This window comes from Anguilla anguilla, chromosome 12, assembly GCF_013347855.1.
Source record: "Anguilla anguilla isolate fAngAng1 chromosome 12, fAngAng1.pri, whole genome shotgun sequence".
NCBI lineage: Eukaryota > Metazoa > Chordata > Actinopteri > Anguilliformes > Anguillidae > Anguilla > Anguilla anguilla.
In genome coordinates, this window is record NC_049212.1 from 23,122,558 (window position 1) to 23,146,252 (window position 23,695).

At 37.6% G+C, this 23,695-nt stretch overlaps 1 protein-coding gene across 1 annotated transcript in view; it reads left to right on the plus strand.

Moving 5' to 3' along the window:
- The window catches only part of mre11a (MRE11 homolog A, double strand break repair nuclease), a 43,923-nt gene that overhangs the window by 13,435 nt on the left and 6,793 nt on the right, over positions 1-23,695 (plus strand). The window contains exons 10-14 of the mRNA XM_035385266.1: positions 4,186-4,266; positions 7,556-7,682; positions 9,712-9,815; positions 17,900-18,073; positions 23,284-23,343. Coding sequence (XP_035241157.1) covers positions 4,186-4,266; positions 7,556-7,682; positions 9,712-9,815; positions 17,900-18,073; positions 23,284-23,343 — 546 coding nt within the window. The remainder of the gene's footprint in view (positions 1-4,185; positions 4,267-7,555; positions 7,683-9,711; positions 9,816-17,899; positions 18,074-23,283; positions 23,344-23,695) is intronic.

Sequence of the window (23,695 nt, forward strand, 5' to 3'; positions counted from 1 at the left end):
GGGCATCTCTTACTGTATCATTATGTGTGCATGTTCTCTGACTAGCCAAGGCCAAGCATTGCTCTTAACGAGCAATAGTTGAGAGTATCAGTGGTCTGCAGATGTGAGACCTCTGATTTGTAATAATGGGGAGCACTGCTCCTGATGCTTATCAAGCCTCATGTTGCGGCACTGCACAGAACAGGAATGCATAATGAACTCCAGGTGATTCAATAAAATGCCACAATATGTTGAAAATCATTTCTAATTAAAATGTTTTTTACACCATGGTGACCAGGTAATCAGCATACTCACATAATGATGTGCATGCACATGGACAACTGCTATGGAATGTTTAGGCTACTCTAGGGCTTAGCAATAATAATAATAATAATAATAATAATAATAATAATAATAATAATAATAATAATAATAATAATAATCAGGGCTGCAACCTCATCACCTTCGGTTGACTTTGAACTCAAAAGAGGTCATTTGCATTAATTGTGGAGATCCAACAACTCCGGGGTGAGGGGGGGGGGGGGGCGGGGGACTGTCAGGCTATTCTGTTGTCTTTGCAGGGTTTCCGCCAGTGTATTGTCTATCGCAACCACGACATTTATTTTGCCTTTTTGTATAGCCATTTCCATGGATAAAATCACATTTATTATTATAATTTATTGGTTATTGGTATTTACTTCATATCCAGGGAGATGCACAACTACGTGCACATTACATGACGTGTGCAGCCATTTAGTAATACGATAGCATTTCAGGCTAGAAAATAACCCGTTAATCCAGAGAAATTGCTGAGTTGCCTTAAAATATTTATAGCAACAGAATGCATCAAGGCTGGCAGACCAGATCAAATTTGTTGTGACAGCTGCCGTCCAAAACGAACACCCGAGAGAGGCTGCCTGCGTGCGTGCCTCCCCTAACGTGTTACGTCATTGTTCTGCAATGCGCAGCTGTCGTAAAAACAGGCTGGCTTCGATAAGCGGAATCGATAAGCTCGGAGGCATACGATTCCAATGAATAGGACAACTTGGAATCGGTTCTCGATTCCCATGCCTATTTAAATGTGCCCAGCATTCCAAAGCTTGTTGTAAGATTCAGTAGCCAATCAGGACTTGAATACACGTTTTTTGTAGAGTGCAAAAACTTTGATATTATTTATTTTAATTTAATTTAGTTTATTTTGTTATTGTTGAAAACACAGCATTCCAAGACTCTACATTGTTGTCAGATTCTTTGTAAGACTCTGCTATGCTGTAAATAGTTTTTTAAAATGTGTGTTGAATAAATGACTTATTTATAACAACATTCACATTACGTAGTCATATTTTCAAATCTCCAGTCAGCTTTTAGCACTGACTTAATGTAGGGCCTTATGGAATCTGTGTTATAGCTTTTTTAAATTCTCAATTCCACGATTCCGTCCATAATTCTGTTATCACAGAAACTATAGGGCCCTACCTTAATCCTGCCATCAGTCTGTCGCTGGCCCGCGCCGGCCCCCCGTCAAAAGATACTTGCCACTGGGCCTACCAACTTTTCTGGGGGAAACCCTGCTTTGTGTAAGCTACCTTCTGATTCATCCTTTGAACAAACAACTGTCAAATCAACTAGTGAGAGCCAAGATTTCCTCTGAATTTGAAAGCATTGTCTCCGGTCCTCCGCCTCCTGATGTGGGAAAATTCCGCTGACAACTTCTGGACATCAAACATAATTGCTCACAGCTCCATGAGGTTAGCAACAATAGGCCACAATAAGCAATAAAACCATGGACAGACATTCGCAATGTTTTAACTGAATTTATTGTATTTAAAAATTGAATTTGAATTGCAAAACTTGAATTTGTATTCAGTCATTTGAAATTGAATGCAATGGTATGAAATGGAATCCGGTCTTCATTGCATTCAATTTTCTCTTTTAATTTCAAGCCAATAAAAATGTATGCAAGTAGTTATTAAAACTATTTTGGAAAAAAAAAACATCATTTTTGAAACTAATTTAAAAAAATAATGTATTAACGTTGTATTTATATTTATATTTATTACAATTAACAATTAAAAAATAAAATATCCTAATTTTTTACACATTGTTTCAAAGGCAGGGGAAAATGGGCCCAAACTGTGGCATTAATTCGCACTACAAATTTATAAATTCTTTATGGAGCTACAGCAGAATAAACCAGGAATAGTAAATTGTTGGATGATGTACTATGCAAAAACATTGCTAAACTAAGTAAAGGGATAAAAATTCTGTTCCCCTATGTGCTCGTAGACTGTGAAGAATTCAAAATCCTATTACAAAACACAGATACTGAATAAATAGAGGTGAGATGAATTCAGTTCATCTAAATGTATAGTTTCTGAATCAGTTTCACGTTGCTATGTTTTATAAATTGTTTCTGGAATACGATTAGTACAAAAAATCGGGGCATTTGAATGTAAGGTAATACAAATCTCCATGAAAATAATTTTCTCCTGTAAAAGGATTCTAACGGAGTAAATGTGATGAAATGGGTTTCATCGACTGTCGACTATATGAATCAGGGGCCGTATTCACAAGGCATCTTAAGGCTGAAAGGTGCTCCTAATTTTAGGATTTTTTTGGTCTAAGAGTAATTCACAAATAAATTTAGCATGACAACTAGCTCCTAAATCTGTTGAGTGGCCTGGGGGTTTGACAAGAGGACTGTTGTTTGACTGTTTTTATGGTGTTCGTACAGTTAAAGGCTGTTTTTGTTTTATGTCAGACATAATGGGACCTGTGTCATTAAAAAAATTTCCACGTTCCACTTTTGACTCATCTGTCCATAGAGCATTATCCCAAAAGGCTTAGGGACCATCCGGGTGCTTTTTTGCAAATGTGAGACAAGCATTGATATTTCATTTGTTAGTAGTGGTTTCCGTCTTGCTGCTGTCTAATGAATCCCATTCCTTCCACTCACTCTCTTTCTTATTGTGGGGTCATTAACACTGACCTTAGCTGAGGCTAGAGAGGCCTGCAGTTCTTTGGGATGTTCGTCTGGGATCTTTTGTGACCTTGGACAAATTTTGGAAGGCCGGACACACGTGGGGAGATTCATCACTGTTCCAAGTGTAATCCATTTTTAGATAATGGATCTCACTGGTTCGGTGAAGTCCCAGGGCCTTAGAAATGACAAATACTTTTTTTTTTCTTTTACGTCACTGCATGTTCTTGTGCTTTTTTCTTGGTTTTTGAAGTAACCGAGACTCCAGATTTCCCTTTAGCAATGTCCTTCTTTTCACAAACCACTTGGGCATGAAGCAAAAAACATTCTTGCATCCAGTTTGGTTTTTGTTTTTGTTTGCTGGGCAATGTAGCATCACACTTGTTGTTGTCAGCATGGTTATGATGAATTCACTGACACTGACTCATCTTCTCTCAACCAATCGCTGTGGGTATATCAAGTACACTTGTTCATGAAAAACATCATCCATATTAACAGGGTCAACCTCAACCTCTCTTCTCTTAGCTTAAGAATTCTCCTCATTCCTTCGTAAAAGCTGGTCTCCGGTGCTTTGCAAGTAGGTTTATAATTTTTTGTGCCCCTTAGGAGATAATGGTAAGATGATGTTTTGTGAATATGGCCCATGGTTATATTGTATGTTGTCCTTGAAAGTTAAAGAATATTACTGGAAAAAGTGCTTGAAAGTCTTTTTTCTTTGTTCTTTTTTTTTCAGGATGGCAGTACTGACCTGCTTATCTGTCTGAGTCTATTGAGGCTGTCTGAGTGACTTGATGCTGAATTATATCATACCCTCTCCTCAGTTTTCTGCTCAGAGTGCACCAGAATGCTGCATTTCGCTGTTGAAATAAAAACATTTCTTCAGGGGGAAGGATGCCCTGGACCCTCTGACTAAGCTGTGTTTTGTAACCTGTCACCTCTTTCAACCCTTACAAGTTTGCAGCCAGCAACAGCAACAGCAGCAAGCTTTACATGCACCCAAAATAAAAAAACGAATTAAGTAAAAACTAAGAGTAACAGAACAAATCATGTGGCTATGGCATATAGTTTATAGCCATGAGGACATTGGTGTTTGCGTCTTGGTGCTTGCCTGTGTTGGCAGAACTGTCACCGGCAGAATCGCAGTAACACCTGGAAAGTAGTCAAAAAGGTAGAGGGTAGTGATATCAGTTTTGCAGATACTTCTCAGTAACTCCTGTGTTTTACAGGTTGAAGAGATGCTGGAGGAGGCTGAGAGGGAGCGTTTGGGGAATCCACTGGTGCCTGAGAAACCACTTATCCGCTTGAGAGTGAGTGCATCCTTCATCTTTAACCTTTTTCTCAGTAGAGTTGCTGTGACAAGTGCTTCTCTGCCAGGTCTGTGTTTTCAAAACAGTACAGTACATTGCATTTATTTAGCAGATGTAAGTTTCATCTGATTTATATGAGCAATAATGTGGACCCTGGCTAACAACATTGCCAGCCAATACGGTATGTATGTAAGAACATTAAAGTTAATTATGCAAACTATTAGTTATTCAATCAAAATGTAATTTTTTTTGATATAAACATTTTCTGAGTAAATTAGGAGTGGTAAAATGAGAATTAATTTTTTGAAAATAGTTTATTAAATGAACTGCTCATACGACTTGCAATTTGTGTGTTTCTTATTCAAGACTTTGATGAAACACAGATGAGGAAAAAAAGTAATTTGGAGAAAAAGTGTGATATGAAACCATAAGTTTGTTGTGTTTTTAGCATTTGTGGAAATACATTAAGATTGAGAATTAAAGAGATGTTTCTGGGCAAAGGTCTGGAAATGGGATTATAGGAATGTGAGTGGTGTCAGATAGAGGTGGAACTGTACTCTTAACTTGCATTAAAAGTGGACTCAGCCAATTGTGGAATTTATATGGCGTTTAGCAAAACTCTGTAGCAAGGGCAGTAATACTCTCACAACTCATATTGACATCTCCATTTAAAGTACGATTAATTCACCTGGGGCCATATTTACGCAGGATTTGCAGGGCTTTTATAGACGCTAATGAGACAAATAGCGTTTTTCCATATTACTTAAGGTGCCACATTAAGAGGTTCACGCTAGGAAAATGAGAGTAAATGCGGCATCCCGATGCGCAATAATTTGTGTGTTTGGGTTGTGTGTTAAGAACACTCTAAAATACATGCATATGTATATTAGAGTGTTCTTATGTTATGCCGCAAAAATATGGGAGGATAGAATGGAAATGTATGACCTGCTACAGAATATATTACGTTCAGAAAATATTTAGCCTAACACTGAAATTTTCCTTCAAACAGCTTTGACATGTCAGTAGTCATTACCTGGTCTGCAGCCCTGCAAGTGTAAGGAATAATAGCCAATTTAACATTTCAATTACATTCATAATTTATTTGAGTTGGATACAATTACTGGCATCAAAAGACTGGTTATGTAGTTGACTATACTGCAAATTTTAATCCTAGACCATGGGGCTCCTCCATATTTTAAATTATTTTGATGAGAGGGGAAAGTAATAGACTGGGTGAAACTTCTAGAATAAAGAACTGTGTATGAGAAGTGGTGCATATTCAAGTAAATAATTCTCAAAACTCTGTAAATTCAGTGTAAAACTTAGGTACTCATCAGTTACAAAAAAGTCTCCATAGTGCATATATACTAACATGAGTACAACAGTCAATGTCAGAAAGGAAATAAGGGTGGCTAAAAGGCTGCTTTGTATATTTGTCTTGTATAAAAAGAAAAACTGTCATTCTAAGTGCATTTAGTACTCCAAAGTGCTGTCATTATTGTTGGAAGAAAAGAAAAGCTGGAGAAAAGGTTGGCAGCTTTCAAAGTGGGAGATGGTTTTGCTTTTGAATGCTAAAACAAATCTTTACTCTTAATAGTTGTTTGCTCTTATAAAAAAATATAGTTGAGCTTCAGCAGGCTTTATAAATATGCTTAGAAGTATAACACACAGGAAGCCTTAGGCCTAAATATAAAAAGAAATTAAATAAGGCAGTGTAGAGTCCTGAAAAAAATGTATTCATTTTAAATACATTAGCTAGCCCTGATTTAAGAGTATGTACATAACCAGGAAAATATGTGTAAACCATTACTTTTGGTTTAATTAAAATTAAAATTTTAATAATTTAGTAGAGTAGTTATTTGATATTAATCTAACTTTATTTTTTACAGTGGCTGTATTTTTCTAATTATAAATCATTTTGGAAGTTGTAAAACAATAATAAAACCAATATCAGCTGGGATTCTCATTAGAACATTTTTTTTTTGTATTTGACTTTCCAAATTTGCAGCTAAATAAGATGCAGCATAATAGAATAATAACCACAGTTAATTGCTTTTACTTGTTTTGGGCAATTGATAACTATGGACTCTGGGTAAGAGCATCTGTTAATGCCTAAGTGCCAGAGGTGTGATTTGATTTTAAATTGTCATGTCAGTTAGAACTCTTGCAACCCAGTTCTGTAGCCTGCATATTATCAGTAGTTTTCTAGTTCTTTATACCAGGAGAAGGTGTAGATTGGATCAGGAGTTCCTTTTCTGTGTTTCTAAGTATGTAGTGTGTTATATTTTTAAGAACTAAGCATTAGGCTGTATTTCAGATTTGTCCTCTTTGGATTTCTGCTTACCCTCAGTTGGACCGCTGCTACTTAAAGTAAGTTGCACACTCCACAGGTTTCCCAATGCACTTGTGCGGTATTTGAATGTGTTCAATGCTGATGATACAGCAGCTGTTAATAGTAGTGGTGCAGTATCAGAGTGATTTTTAATGGCCTCTACAACTATAGTCAGGTATGGAAGGCATTTCTTCTGGGATGGGTTGCATTGCCCAAAATAGTGTACTTCCATTTGGAAAAGGTAGATAAGAGTTGATTGTGGTTGGCAGTAGGATTTGTGCTTTCAGATTACAGTTCTCAGTTGTGGAGTTTGCTATTAGTTTCTATCACGGAGTGTAGTTTTGTGTAGTCTTGAGAGAGCATTGACTGCTGAGAGCAAATCAACAGGGTCCTTTTATGGTTAGCATCACTTTACAGATGGTTGCCGTTGACTTGGCATTCTGTGGCTCAGAAGTTGAGCCTTTAGTGGATTTTTGTCTGATACACTTTGCTATGAAAGACTCAGGAACTCACAAGTGTAGGAGATTACATACTTCTGTAGATTCAAATGTATTCTGGGTCTTTAAATACATATTCCTTTTTTCCCCAGAGAGAGAAACGATTTTCCCTTTTTTCCTTCACACAGAATTCAGTGAATTGGGCCTGAGTTCATCAATGGAGTATCTTTTTGGTATCTTATATGGCAGATTGTGGCAAACATAAGCAATTAAATGCATGCCAACATGTCCTGCTTGATGTTAAAAACACATATCCCTAAGGCGTATTGGTTTTCATAATTGAGCCACTGGGGTTCTTGTTTGTTACTCTAAAGCTAGAATTTCTGCATTACTAATAATAAAGTTATTCATCTAGTTAAACATTCATCTGATGTTTAAATTTTAGACCTGGGAGGAGTAGTGTGTTCATTTCATGTGGAGATTTTCGATCCCTAATTCACACCTTTTTCCTCCTTATCAGGTGGACTACAGTGGAGGATTTGAGGCCTTCAATACAATGCGGTTCAACCAGAAGTTTGTGGACCGCCTAGCCAACCCAAAAGATGTCATCCACTTCTTCAGGCACAGAGAAACCAAGAGCACAAAAGGTTATTTTCTTTACTTTCTTTTCATTGTTTGTTCCTCGCATTTTTGCTGTTTTGAATTGCATACAACAGTGGTCTGTCTTTGTGTTAGGTAGTGCTCTTTGTAGGCATACTTACACAAATAATGGGAGATGGCTGTGGAAAAGTATTTCATCATCTTTGGGGTTGCCAGTAAATCCATATTACTCACTCTCTATTGATGAACCAACTGGCCCCATGTTCGTAACAGAAGACAAGAAACTTTAATTAAATAGCTGGTTATGGGAACACTAGCCTGTTACATTTGTGTGAACGTCTGGTTTTTACCATCTCAGCTAGATTTGGTTTCATTGTTCTCAGAATATACCTAATTGTAGCATCAGCCCAGTCCTGCATCTACAGAAAGTTAGATGCTGAATAGTTTTGGAACAGCTATTAATGGATAGCACTGTACAATATAAAAATAAAAAAACATTTAAAAATTCAAGCCTGACACTGCATCAGCACTGCCAGAGGAAACACAGTTGATGTGAGAAGGAAGTACCAGCAGAACCTTGTGTTATGCTGTCTTGCATTGCGATGACGTCTGTCTTTCCTCATACAAGGAGACTTTAAAGGACTTGACCGAGGAGAGGGTAGTTCAGTCTTAATTCAAATAACCTGCCTGGTGTTATTGTAATAATATTACTGTCATCATGTGCCTGTTCATATTATTTCTCTATACATGAAATATTGTTTTTTGATTTCATAGTCTGAGTGAAGTCTCAAGTTCATATTACATATTAAAACATATTAAATAGGTAAATTGATACATAGGTACTGCATTAATCACTAGCTTTAGAAGTATCGTATACTATACCATACCATACCGAAAAAAAAACATCAAATAAATTATATGTGAATGAATTCACCCCAAGCAGTGAGGCAGTGACCTTGCATTGACAGAATCTGGTGAGGGATCGTTTTGGCACAATAAACTTCACACATTGTTGGAAATTCTCAGACTAAATACTAGAGTATGTATTGCCTCCATTCTGATGATGATATGGTTCACTGTTCTAGGCACAGCTGCTCATTCAGTCAAATACAAATATGGCATGTCAGTCATTTTCGCTGAGAAATGTTATTTACTGTGGGTACTCGAACGCTATCAGTCAGATACTGATCCCGTGTGTGGGTTTTTGAGCAAATGTACATATATAGCTCCGGGCTTCCACAAGGGAGATGAGTTAAGACTACATATAAATTTAAATATGAATATTTGAGTTATTTTATTTCATAGGTAAAATTCCGTTCCATCTTCCTCTTACCTCCAGTGAAACTGGTACAATGTGAATAGTACGTAATAGACACTGAAAGCTCTATGACTGTTGTTCAATGTATTAATCTCTTCAGACTATACCTGTACCACTCTGCAGGGCACTCCCAATCTGGGATCATTTTTTATCACTTCAATCAGTCTACTTTGTTCCTATAGCACTTTCATGTTACACATCTGCCTCCTTTGCCCCTTCATGTTACATGTAACTCCGTCCAGCACTTATATTGTGCTTTGAATCATTATCTTGATGTTTTAGCTTGTCATGCCTCCTAGTTTGACTTAGCATAGGTTAGGTCAGAGAGTGATGTTTACTGTGTGAATTTGACTTAATGTGTTCATGGCTATGAAAAACTGATACAAAATGTATATTGTACCTTGCGGGACCTTTGTTTTGTGGTTGTTCCAATGACCTTCGGTATACACTTATTGTACGTCGCTGAAAGCGTCTGCCAAATAAATGTAATTTCACGTAATGTATTAACAAAGCACGCAGGCAAATAATGCTGGTACAGTAATACCATTGGTAGGGTGCTATTACCTCACATGACATGATCTCCCACACACAAAATCTTGCGCTGATACCACAGTGATTGGCCTGATGCACACAACCATGGCAAGTCAATTTAGCAATTACTGTCTGTCCTTTAAGCGAGTGCTTGAGCTGCATGATTTGGTTCTCTGCTTCCTGACCTAGACCGCAGCTCTGATCGGGTCTCTTGCCTTTGTGTGCAGGTGAGGACATTGACTTTGATCAGATCCTGAGCCGAACCTCCTCTGACGTGATGCAGCTGAGAGTGGAGGACCTGGTGAAGCAGTACTTTGAGACGGCTGAGAAAGTGAGTATGGAACAAGGTGGCAAAGGAATGCACAGTCCGAGCGAAACTTCTATTTGAGCCAAACTATTTCAGTTCTCAAAAAACATGGGACAGTGGCATTGACCAGTATATACTACATGGCCAAAATTATGGGGATACCTTACATCCAATATCTCATCCAAAATTATGGGCATTAATATGGAGCTGGTCCACCCTGATTGAGTGATTAGGCCTGGCTTGCAGTTGGCTTTCCAATTGATCCCAAAGGTGTTGGGTGGGCTTGAGGACATGTATATACTGGCCAAGTTCTTCGACGCCGTTTTTGACAACCATTTCTATACAGACCTTGCTGTATGCCCTGGGACATTGTCATGCCGAAACAGCAAAGGGCCTTCCCCAAACTGTTGGGGAAGCACAGAATTGTCTAGAATGTGATTGTACTGTATGCTGTAGCATTAAGATTTGCCTTCACTTGAACTAAGGGGTCTAGCCCAAACCATGGCCAAACCATAGATACACTATATCTCTCCAGTTCCATAATGAGTAAGGAACGGGGTCTTGTAATCTAAAGGTTGCTGGTTTGATTCTCGAGTAGAACACTGCCATTGTACACCTTGAGCAAGGTACTTAACCTGCATTGCTTCAGTATCCAGCGGTTGAAATGGATGCAATGTAAATGCTATGTTAAAAAAGTTGTGCAAGTCGTTCTGGATAAGAGAATCTCCTAAATAACTTTGATGTAATGGAATGTATTGGGACAAAGTCAAATAAGATCAGATCTTTCCTAATTTCCCATAGGACATTGAATTTGGGTCTCAATGACTGGAGAAAATGACATTTAAAATTGTTGAAAAAATAGCTGCTAGGTCAGATTTATTTTGTGTAAATACAGGTGAGATAGAAATGGGAATAATTTGAAGTGAAATGCAGGTAACCAGGCAATAGATCCTTGGGACTGGATTTATATGTGAGGAAAATTACGCGAGCTATTCTAACCAAGGGGAATTTCTTTTGGCCTTTTAGGTTATTGAATGTAATTGGTTATTACGTCCTGCACTGTTAAATTGCTCCCTATTGGCTCAGCCGGGAATAGAGTGTCCTTGTCATTGGCTGATAGACAAATAAATCATGCTCATGTTGCAGTTGCAGTGTACTTGGGTGTGGGTGGAGGGAACTCAGGAAGCACAGCTGTTTACTCAAAATTGGATTGGGGGGAATTAATTCAATTATTATCAGTACTATTGGACCGTACTGGGAAAAATGTGTGTCCATACAGACAATTAACTTGAAATTGCGTTGGGGGGAAATTAATTAAATTAATACCTATATCCGTGGACCAGACTGGGACAAATATGTGTCCATGCAGAAAAAAATATTTAGAAAGTAATGTTTCAATAATTTTGAATTTCATCTAGATGAATAATGAATAATTTTGAATGAATACTTTTACTCATGTTCAGTTCTACAATACATTCTTCTGTTGGAGTGTAAATATAAATTGATATACTTTTTATAAATATGAATATAACTTGATATATCTCTCAAGCTTTCTGACCTTGCTGTAGTGATGGTAAAATTAGAACACGCATTCAAATCTGCCATTGGTCTTTAAGCCATTATAAGGGGCACATTTATGTGCTTTATAATGGACAAAAAGCATTTAGTTCATTTTTGAAGAGGTTTTAGGTAGGTTTTTGGACCCCAATACTGATGAAAAGACGTGTAATGAAATATATGATTATGTTATGATTTACAGCAATGTGAAATTTTGGATAGATTTGGAGACACTAATGAACATCAGGGAACACTGCTTACTTTTTGCTACATATAATTTAAATAGTTCTGCAGAGCACCCTCAGATTTTGTGTACTTGTGGTCAAGGAGTTTATGATACAGGACTTTTTTTATATGTGTGTTTTATATATATAACTGTTTTACATGCGTGATCTCTCAGTATTTCATTTCAAACTGAAGGAGAACTTCATTTTTGCATTTTCACCAACATAATTGCATGTGTGGCACTTTATTACTTCTACCTGCATTATGTGTAAAACTGTAGATTACCGTTTGTTAAATTAAACAACCTAATACTGCTACAACTAATGAAAATGTATGAGTTATCAAATTATTTTAGGGAAGAAAAAACATTTCTTCGTGAATATAATAAATTCATATTTTATTTATATTACTATTTATAATTATCTATTTAAAAAATTAAAATGAAATATTCTGAATTCTAAATGTTTTATGGAGCTACAGTAGAATAAATCAGGAATAGTCAATTGTTAAATTGTGAGAAAAAATTGCGGAACTTTGTCAGTGTAGAATTGATGTAGAAAATTGTTGTGATGGAAATGGATAACCCAGTGAATTTATAGCTAAAAAATATAAAATGTGCTAATTATCATGTCAACTACAAAGACTGTGTTTGCTATGAATCGACATCCCTGTTTCCAACAATACCTTGAGAAATTTCTATTAAGAATAAATGAGTGGGATGTGTGTCATTTAAGCTATACCTGCAATATAGATGTGGCAGTCATATTGACTTATTGTTCAAACAGCATGAGGTGGCATTTGTCAGCCTTTTTACAAATTTCTATAGCTGAGCAATATAGAGATATGCTTAGGTTCCTTTGGACAAATGACATCCTCAAGAAAAATGAAGATGTTGCACTATGTACTCTGAGAATGACATGGGTTTGATTTGGAGCATCTGGAAGTACACATGGGTTTGCTTTTTGTAGCATATGGAATGTCTGTATGTGGATGATGTGATCAGTGGAGCGGAGAGTGTGGAAGCTGCACATTTTCTATGCACAACAGTGAAATAGATCATGAGGTCTGCAGGCATATCATTGTGCAAATTGAAAATAAATTCAATTGAACTTCAGAATAAATGGAAGAAAGAAAGAGGGAATGATGATGACCGAAAACAGTGAAACAAAAGGTCAAAGTACTCAAAGTTCTCGGGTTGATCTGGAGAACAGACTCTAATTATTTTGTTTTTGACTGTGCTGGAAATCCAGAAAGACAGAAAGAACATGAAACAAAGTGTATTTCAGTCTGACGCAATCATTTTTGATCCAATTGTATTTCTGTCCCCATTCACATTATTTATAAAACGTCTTTTTCAAGAGACTTGGGAACAAGCACTGGGGTGGGATGATGAACTGCCAGATGATCTGTCCAATCAGTGATACCAGTGGTGAAATCACCAATCTTAAATTAGTCTTGTGATGCCAACAAGACTGCATATTGTACGGTAGCATGCATGCGTGCAAGCAAGTCTACTGGTGAGTGTAGTTCAGTTTGAATTTCTTTTAGAGGCAGCCCTTTGACGAAAATCACTCTCCCTGGGCTAGAGTTGTTAGGCTTTTTGATAAGAGCGAGATTAGGCAAATATCTTGTAACCCATTTGAAAATGACTCCATAGGACCGATTAAGTGATTGCACTGCATTGGATTAAAAGGTCAAGAAAGCAATGGAACCCCTTCACCGACAATAGAGGGACACAGATTCAGACCCTGTCAGAACCTGAAAACTGGAGGCATTGCAATTGCAAAAAATTTGGCAGACATTGGCACACAAAGAGCCAGAGCAGATATTTTGAAGAATGACATGCTCTGGTGGCATGGGCCAGAGTGACTGAGAGTTACTGACAGTTACTCCAGCAGTTGATGACTTGTTTGAGGAAAGTATCACACAAAACTAACTGACAGCTCAATCTGACCATAGCGATGGCCATTCAGTCCAAGAAGCCGTTCTACCACTGGAGAACTACAGCAGACTAACCACAGTGTTGAGGATCACTGCTTGGATAATCCAATTCATTTGTAATGCACTTCACCAGAAGAGAACTGTCCACTAATGAAATTGAGCTTGCAGAGAGATATTGGATTCAGGTAACTAAAAAAAAAGGTTTTGCCAAGGAGAACAAACAAATAAAAAGTGAAGAGAACGTAGACAATCTAAAGTATTCAACCTCAACCCATTCCTGGGTGATCATGGACTGTTAAGAGCTGGTGGAAGACTTCAAAAGACAAACTGGACCTTTTTAATTGAAGCATCCCTGGATTCTACTTACCAATTGCATATTCACAAGTGAAACGGTCTCATCAAGATGTAATGCATTCTGGTCTCCAGGACACTTTGACACCAGTCAGAAAGTCTGAGAAATGTTTTGGATCATGAAAGGAACACAAGTACCAAATAAAATTGTAAATCACTACTCGTATGCAGAACATTCAAGGTCAGACATGACATGGGCAATGGGTAACTGCCATGACTTGTGTGGATTTTGCAGGTCCACTATATGTAAAGTCAACCCAGAGGAATCCGTAGGCATATATGGCACGATTCATCTGTGCAGTTACTAGGGCTGTGCATTTGGAGTTAGTTTCATATTTTACCACTGATAGTTTTCTTTCAGATGCTTGTAGCAAGAAGGGGAATTTGTCAAACATTGTAGAAACCAAGTTGATCAGGCTGACATGGACACCCCTTTTTATACAAACAAGTATAGATCCTTTAATAGAAAATAAATGGCAATCATAAAATTCAGCTCTCCAGTGTTTCCTTGGAATATGCATTGTCTAAACAGTAGTCCAGGAGTACCACAGAAAGCACTGACTTGGACAGAAATCACCTTCAATAGATTAAAAAAGATTGAATTTTTGGGGGCTATTAAGATAAGTGGAGCCCCTTTCACAATCCATCTCTCTCCGTACTTCAGTGCTCAAGTGCAGTTTGACTCACTAGATTGTTACATTTTTAAATGTTAATGTCATAGGTTATGAAATAAATTGGCATCCATTAAACCCTTTAAAGGTCTTCAGAAATCCACTCTTCACGATTGTACATTTTAGAAGTTGAAGCATTGATGAGATGCGATAGTATGTTATCTTAGAAGAGCTTACAAAAGGGGTGTCCAAATTTTCCGTAATCCTTGCAAAATCTAAAAAGAATGCTAGAAGGAATACGGTATTTTTGATATATATCTATAAGTGTGGATATATTTTACTTAATTAGCTTTATCGATTGATATCATGAGTGATGTGGCAGCAGATATGGCAGCAGTCCTGTTTTTCAGATGGTTCTGACCAAGTATTTAGTTACATATATCAGATTAGAATCACTTGCATAGGAGTGCAACACCTATTATAACTTTAAGTGTTTGAAATCACTGGCCAAGCGGGAAGCTTTCAAAATTATTCTGAAAACCATAAGGAAATCTGTCTTTAGAGCAGGGAATAAATGGTGAGCCAAGTGAAAAATTGCACTCATACTAACATCTACTGTATTTGAAATATTTCTACATTTTCAAGAAGTACTATCAGTAGCTAATTGTATTTAAACAGTTGGATTGAAAAGTTTGCTAGTTAATTAACAGTGGAATTTTTTAAAAGCAGTTCAGTGAAGAACCACATTGCATTTTCTAAAATACAGTATTTAATGATTTGATGTATGTTAAGGAATGCATACAAATAATGTATTTTTAACCTTGCATTTGAGGGGCTTTTTCAGCTTTATTGGACAGAACAGTGTAGAGAGACAGGAAGAACAGGGGCAGAGAGAGGGAGAGACGTGCAACAAAGGTCGCGCGGCCCATAATGAGCATGTGGACAGTGCTCTACAGGCTACGCCACGAGACGCCCCTTAACCTTGCATTTTAACATAATGTATACAGTGTGTGTACATGCATATGCATTCTTAAACATATGAGTTATGTGTATTCATACAGACACAAAACAAACACACACAAAAGACTGGGCATTCCAGAAAATAAAAAAGCTTGTCTTTGCTTAAGATTCATCTCCTTGTTTTTTAAGGAGATATTAGAGTAGCTTCCATAATGTTTGGAATGAAGACATATTGATTTGGCTTTGTACTCCAGAGTTTTTAATCAACCAGTTCAAAGTCCAGATTCTCCACTTTTATTAAATTATATTTTATACATTTTGGTTTCACCATGTAGAAATTACAGCTCTTTTTATACTTAACTCCCATTTCTGGACACAATAATGTTTAAGAAAAATGGCTTCACGGGTGTTTCTGTTTACTCATGTGTGTTAAATTGCTTCATTAGTTCAAGTATTAGAGAGCTTTCAATATCTAGTCTTGATTATAGGCTTTTGATTGCTTTGTAGGTATCAAAAGCCTAGAATCAGGCAGCCATAAGGCTGCAAAACCAATAGTCTACAAGCATTATAGTGATTGAACGGTGAAGATGACGCACAAATCATACAGTTCTCCGAAAATACAGTGATTAACTGTTAACTGTGTTAACTGATTAAATGACATGAAGCTGCACACCTTGCTTTATAACAGCACACCCAATGCTATTATATGTAAATCTCAAGTCTATATTTGAAAGTGCTATAATCAATCATTATCATTGACATGAAAAAACACCTAGTCTTCCTTGAAAAATAAGCGAGTGGGATGTGACTGCTGCATTGCCAAAATGGAGTAGGAAGAACCCGCTTTTCTTCAGAAAAGGGTTTTTTGGTTTAGGCAACCACTCAAAATGGCCAATATAAAACTACCCGTACATTTCCTTTGCCTCTCTGCCGCTCAGTGCACTGTCTATCATCCCTTTTGAGTCAAAAGACACTTTTCAGTCACTGTTCATTTCACTGTTTGGATAGATGTACCTGCTTTTTCCTCTCATGGTTAATGAGTTATTTTCTCCTCTTATAAAAAAAGGCAATTCAGCTATAATTGCCTGGCCTTTACACCCTGGCCTGTGAAAGCAGCTTTCAATGTTCCAGGGCATCTGATCTCTCTGTCTTGTTTTAGAAGCAGTAAAAAAAAAAATTAAGTGAATTTTTGGAAATCTATCCAATCGTTTTGCAAAGTTGGGATGTGGAGTGCTGGTCGGGAGGTGGAGCGGTAGTTAAATTGAGTCAAATCCTGTTTTATTTTTATTTTTTGAACCACAGGTAGCCTAATACCTTTAGCCTGTATTGCAAGTAAAATAAACACAAAAGTTGCAAGAAATATGGCAAAGAAGAAAGAGCTAGGCATAGATGTGTGACCATATTTACTGATTTGTCTTTCCCATAGATCTAAATGTAATTGCACTGTGACTGTGCTTAGCTGAATCATTTTGTGTGTGTGCGTGTGCGTGTGTCTGTGAGTGAATTTTCACTTGTGTGCATGTGGTGGTAGCCGAAATGTAAGTGGAGCAGAAGAGAGAAAGAGAATTGAGCCTCCCCTGAGCTGAATATGAAGTTCTTGCAAATGACTGCAAGCATAAGTCAGTCATTTGCGCAGAGGGAGGATGGGTTAGACCCCGCCGTGGTCTTAATCTAACCTTGCTTAAACCCCAGAATCTGTCTGGGTTTATTTGAATTAATCCCTTTTTGCATATGTATTTGGAGTCTCTGCCAAATTATGTTGTGTCTTATGCTAATAATTTGGAACATTGCTCCTCAGGAACAATTATTATACATGTGGCTGGGGAGCGGTACACTGGAAACTGCCAGAAAGAAAAAGCACAACGAAAAGCTCTTGGTGACCACCCCACCTAATTTAAATGGGATATTTCCATGGGCTATGTATTTCTTAATTCTTAAGGACAGGGGACAGTCTGCACTATGTACTTATTTTCACTTTATTCAGACAGAGGGAAAGCAGAGAGTTACAGGTAGAAATTGGGTCACAGTACAAAGAGTGCCGAGACAAAGAATGAAACCCCCAGCTGCACAGGGAGATTTTTATTTGTGTTGAGATTTGGCCTCACCCTACAGGCTGTGCCACATTGTATACCAGCTTTACCTGAACCAGCAGTTCCTCCAAATAGTTAATTGTATTGTCGACTTGTACACCTTGTCATTAGACAGGCCAAACATATGAAATGTAATTCATTATTTGCAAAACTACACATAGTCGAGTGCCCATATGGCCTGTTAGACACATGTTAGAGCTCTTACCACTCATAACACAAACCAACTATTTTTTAATAACCAATAACAATTTTTGAATCCAGGGTAATGGGATAGCGCAAGAAAACATAAAGTTGTATATTCCGTTTTTTTTTTTTTTTGCAGAATGTAGGCTTCTGTAAGTGTGTCTAAGGCTCTGTTACGTCCTCTCCCCAGAATGTGCAGCTGTCTCTGCTGACGGAGCAGGGCATGGGTAAGGCCGTGCAGGAGTTTGTGGATAAGGAGGAGAGGGATGCCATTGAGGAACTCATTAACTACCAGCTGGAAAAGACCCAGCGTTACCTGATGGAAAGGAGTGTGGAAGCAGTGGAAGAGAAGATCGACGAAGAGGTTGGTAGCCCTGCTAGAGATATTAATTATTTTTCTACCATTACAACTTTATCCTTTGTTACCCATGTATTCATTGTACACTGTGATGTCAGATCAGTTTTTGTACTAAATCTACATTTTAAAAGCCCAAAATAAAATGTAATGCAAGCTAGTTCATTTTGTGCTCAGTTCCAGTTCACTGTCCTCCCTTGTAAGCCCCCCCCATCTGTTTTTCCGATCAGTTTAATGACTTCAGTTCCTGTTCATTTCCAGTCTATTTCAGTTTGGAGTAAATACAACAAACATGATTTCAAATCAGTATTCTCCCCTCAACAAACTTAAATTGAGTACCCTATCTACAGGAACTCAGTTCCTGCAACTCAATTCCCATAAATGACTGAAATCAGTCACCTTAATTCTTTCTACACCTGTAAAACAACGTGCTGAATTACAGTAATTAAGGGATTGAGGCGTCAGATAGCATGCAGTAAGTGGAAAAGCCCAGAGCAATTCATCAGATAACAGTGAAGCAGGTGTTCATCTGGTGCTGACTCGTGGACAGATAGAGATTTCTCCTTACAGTTAAATATGGTGAGGTACTTTGTACAGAATTTTCTCTTAAGTGGTCATGGAGTCTCCAGATTGGACAAGCAACATGGTAGCCCTAAAGCTGAAAAATGAAAAGAAACACTGAAAGTAGTTTGTGTGGTCAGTTTGTTTAAAATGGCAGGATTTCACCAGTTTGAAAAGTGGGAGCTCAGAACTGAAGGGGGAGGTACTAAACAACCTTTGTTGAAAACCCCCCATCATTTCGGAAGACTTACCCCTGTATCTCTGTGAATGCGAATGTGATGGTCCACATACTCATCCGTTTGTTACTCTTACTCTTCTTCCGTTTGACACACACTCCTCACTGCAAACCTCTTTCTTATCTATCAGCTATGCTCAGTCCTTGCTTTCAGCAGCCCTAATGTCCTGTAGTTTATCCAGAGGTTACTATAGCAACAGAAAAGGTCTCAAGCTGATGAACCAGAAGTCCTGATATGTCTGCATAGGTATAACCATGCACTGGCCGATTTAGGCAATTTGTACATTCCCTTGAAATGAGGGTTTGCGCTATTTATTGCTAATTTTTGTTTGTTACATTCAGTGCATACCCTGTGATTCCCATCACATTCTGCTCTCATATTTGACTATCCATCTATCCATTATAGCCTTGGCATGTGTGTCATAAAATCAACATCCAAAATCGAATTACTCAAAAACAGTTTCTGTTTAAATGAAGCTGTATACTGCTCATAATTGATGTTATACAATGGTATGTCTGGTCATTTGTGAAAATAGAAATAATACACTTTTCATGAATGGTATAATTTTTAAACCTCTTGGTGTCTGTCCAAACACCTTAAAGCCATATTAAGTAGTATTTTTGTAAATTCTAGTGAGCCTATATTCATTAATGAACGTATGATTTCAATTCATTATTCTAATTGACTTATCCTGTTGTTCATTTAAATACATTATTTCACCTTATAACCTGAGTTGGTTTTGACTTGTTGGTTGATTCCACCAGGTTACTGTTTTACTAACCTATCAACATATTCAGCGATTTACTTGATGATTGTCATTTCCAATAATAATTATTAACTTAAATCACATAAAATATAGTTTAAATGTAGATTAAGCAAGGGGCTTAACACTTAAGCACTAGTGTTCGGAGTGCATTTTTAACAAGGGCATTGACTGTTGGAACCACTGGATTCAGGACATAAGTTACTTAATCCTCATGTCCCTGACAAACACAAGGCACTGGTAATCAACAATACGTTTTGAGACGATTTATAATGTTTTTAACACAATACAACATAGTTTAATTTATCCCCAAAGGCCAATTGTAACTGAGCTCAAATAATCAGAAAAAAAACAACAAACTGTACATACATTAATAATTTAAGTTCTGCAAATTCAAGTAAATTAATAAGTGCGTAATGTTTGTTAAAAAAAAAAACTTTAAAAAATCTATAATAGCATGGTTTGGCATGTGCATGTAAGACTCAGAACCAAGAGGGCAATGGAGGTAGGTAAAAAATGGCATGTGCTTTTTTCAGGGTTTGCTGTTCATGGACAATTGACAGTTCTTAGTGGCTGCCCTAGATTCAGGAGCAGGAGTTTTTTTTACTGTTTGTTAATGCTTTGTGTTGTTGACATTCAGTCACTGGAACCAGCAGGTGAATAAAAAGGATGGGATGCCTTACATATTAGTTGTAGAAAGTTGACTTCATTTTTTTTAGTCCAATTGAGTTGAGCTTCATTACAAAGTATTGTCCCAGTTTTCCTTGGTTTTCTGACTTGTAACTGTTTATATTATTCTAAACGTTGCACAATTATAGTTTTTCCCAATATGCTCTATTAACCATGGATGCGCGCCATAACAACTAGACATTAACTGAAATAACTGAAATTTGTTTTTGCTGCAATGGGTGCTGTAACAAATGATGGTGTTCATGAGTAACACAGCTTTTCCACATGAATCTGTGTATTTTTGATGAGTGGCATGTATTGCTCTTTTTAACAATTTTCTGTTTTCCTCTTCATGAGAATCAGGGGTGCTTTCATCTTGTATACAATAACTTCCTGTACTCCCCTGCTCCCCTAAAACAATGAAAGAAAAAGATTCCTGAATGTGCCCTGCCCCATACTCAAATCACGGCTCTCAAGGTCCGAGCACTGCTGGTTTTCCACCCTCCCTTTACCAGGTAGTCAGGTGTGAATTCAGTCTGGCCAATCGGTAGCTCTAATTGTTCAGTTAATTAGCTGGGGGAAAGAAAACCAGGGACGGATTTGGAATTGAGGTCCAGATTTGAGTATCCATGCGTCTAGTTTATGTATTTTTCTTGAATTCTACCTGCTGTAGATATTTTTTGCTTTTCTTCTTTCGCTTCCTACGCACATTCCCTCATTTCCTGCATCCATCCTGAACTCAGTTGATGCTGCCATTAGCACACCTACTTTAGTTTATCCAGGGTTTCCCGTGGCAACAGCTTGGTTCTGGTGCTGTGGAGAAGTAGAGCGGGGCCAGTCTCAGAAGCTGTTGGCGGTAATTACTTGGAACCCCTTGCCATCTGCTCACTAGCTGTCCTTCAGTCCTTTCGCCTTCTTTTGCCCTCTGTTTACAGGCTTGTCTTGTCATTCCTGAGAAGCAGACTTTTTGGTTGTCGAATGCACAGTACACTAATGACTTAGACCCAAAAACACAAGGTTACAATTTATTTCATCACATAATTTATTTGTTTTGAAAAAGTGTGATTGTCTCCGGTATGAATGCAGCTGAAAGTCTGTAATTTCTTTTACTCCTGGAAAATCTCAGAAACAATAAACATTGCTGTCTGGTTGTGGTTGGCCACCCCAAATTACATTTTATTTCAGCATAATTTAATCCTGGCTTGTGGACAAAGAATCAAATGTCCTTTCTTGCTTACAGTGACTGTATTCAAGTCAGCTACAGAAAAACCTGCTCAGCGAACCTACCCTGGGTAAATAAAGGTGAAAAAAAACACCATATCAGATGAACATAATTTCACTGGTAATCATTCATAATTTCTGGTGTGCTGCTTATCCTTCAAATAGTTCATTTAAATCTATCGTTGACTCTTTTCTGTGTCTTAATGGCAGTTGCACTTGACATGATTTATGGAAATAAAGATATCTGTCCTTCTCTAAACGGGGTCCATGTTCATATTGACCACCTCAACAACGCAAATTAAATGTGAATGTGTTCTCCTCTGCTACAGTTGCAGGAAAGTGTGCAGTTATATGCCATCTGAAAGCATGACAGAATTACTGAGTGACTGCAATTTAATAATTCCAGCCTTTAATTTAATATAGTTAAATCAGAGATGAATTGTACTGGTTTCAAAAATGATACTACTGGCAAGACAGTCGACCCCTGATCCTACTAAAAAAGTGTCATAGTTGGTGAGTGAATGTAAATGAACCAAAATGGTGTGTGTAGTGTGCAGTTTTTTTGTGGAAAAAAAAATGGCCCAACTGATATGCATGAAAGTGTTGGCATAGTAGAAAGAGGGCCTGTGCCACCTGTGTGCTCAGCATAAAGCTGATGTTGTGACAAATAAGGGGGGGGGAGTGACTGATGCGGCCCTCCCATTTCACTCAGAAGTGACTTTTTTTGTATTGATTTTCCCGAGCATGTTGGGGCACACTGTCTGGTTGTAAGACAGCTGTACAATCTGCTCGGTGACTCAACAGTATCAAAGGAGTTGGTTATTTGCGAGCTGCTCTCCAAGCAGCTGTCCAAGCTTTCCAAGCAGCTCTCCTCGTCCACGTTCTTGTACTTTCTTGCTTGGGCTATTATGACTTACTGCTAGGAGGCCTCCCAGCATGCACCAGTAAACTACTCCAGCTCATTAAAAATGTGGCAGTACATCTCATTTTCAGACTCCCACCTGTCTCATCATTTTTTTTTTTTTTTTTGCTAATCAGACAGATAAGGTGACCAATCCCCTTTTCACACTGTTGAGGTTGAACCACTCTCTCTCTCTCCTCTGCTCCATTCCTCCCCACAGAATGGGACAGGTGGAGTGAGCTGCCAGGACCAGTAATGACTGCTGTGTCTGTCTTCACACATGGGCCAATAACTCAATTATTCAGAGAGTTCATAACATTACATTTATTTGGCAGACACTTTCATCCAAAGCAATGTACAATAAGTGCATACCGAAGGTCAATGGAACAACTACAAAACACATGTCTAATAAGGTACAATACTTATTATGTAGCAGTTATTCATAGTCATGAACACATTAAGTCCAGTTCCAACAGTAAGCATAGGCTAGGTCAGAGAGTAATATTAAGTTAAACTAGGAGGTATGACAACAAGCTACAATATCAAGATAACGAAACAAGTGCAACTATACAAGTGCAATATAAGTACTGGATAGAGGTACATGTAATATGAAAATGGCACAGGAGGTACATGTGTAACACTATGATCTCAGTGCACTCCTGTTCTTAGCAAGCTTGGAAAGTTTTATAATTACAGCATCAACTGTAACTTTATTTATACAAGTTTCAAGTTTGTGTCAGACCTGGGTCAAATATGTTTTTGAAATACTTTCACTACTCTTAAATATTTTAAAAATGAATTTGCCCTAGGTCTGATGTACATGCACGCGTGCTTTCTTTTGATCTTAATACACGTTATTGACCTTTAGATCCGTCGTTTTCGAGACTCAAAGAAGAACACAGCAGAAGAGGATGAGGAAGTTCGTGAGGTATGCTTTTCTGTTGAGTGCATGGTGTATATGTCATCGTTTTGAAAATGTAGAAGCATTCATGAAATATTCTGATGATCTTGGGCTTTTAAATGAAATGACACACAATTGTATGGCTCAGTTATGAGTTTGATTTGGATTATTTAAAGGAATAGTTCACAGATGTCACTGATTCACATTGTGACCGAAGTTTGTTTGAATGGCTCAGTTTCATTAATATTTATGTGTTCTATTTGTGTAAAAAAAAAAAAAAAAAGCGAACAGCAGTAATTTGTTTACAATCATTTAGTTACACTTCAGGTTTACTTAAATCCAGGAAACAAAACTGGCAATTTATGGTTATGTTGGTTCA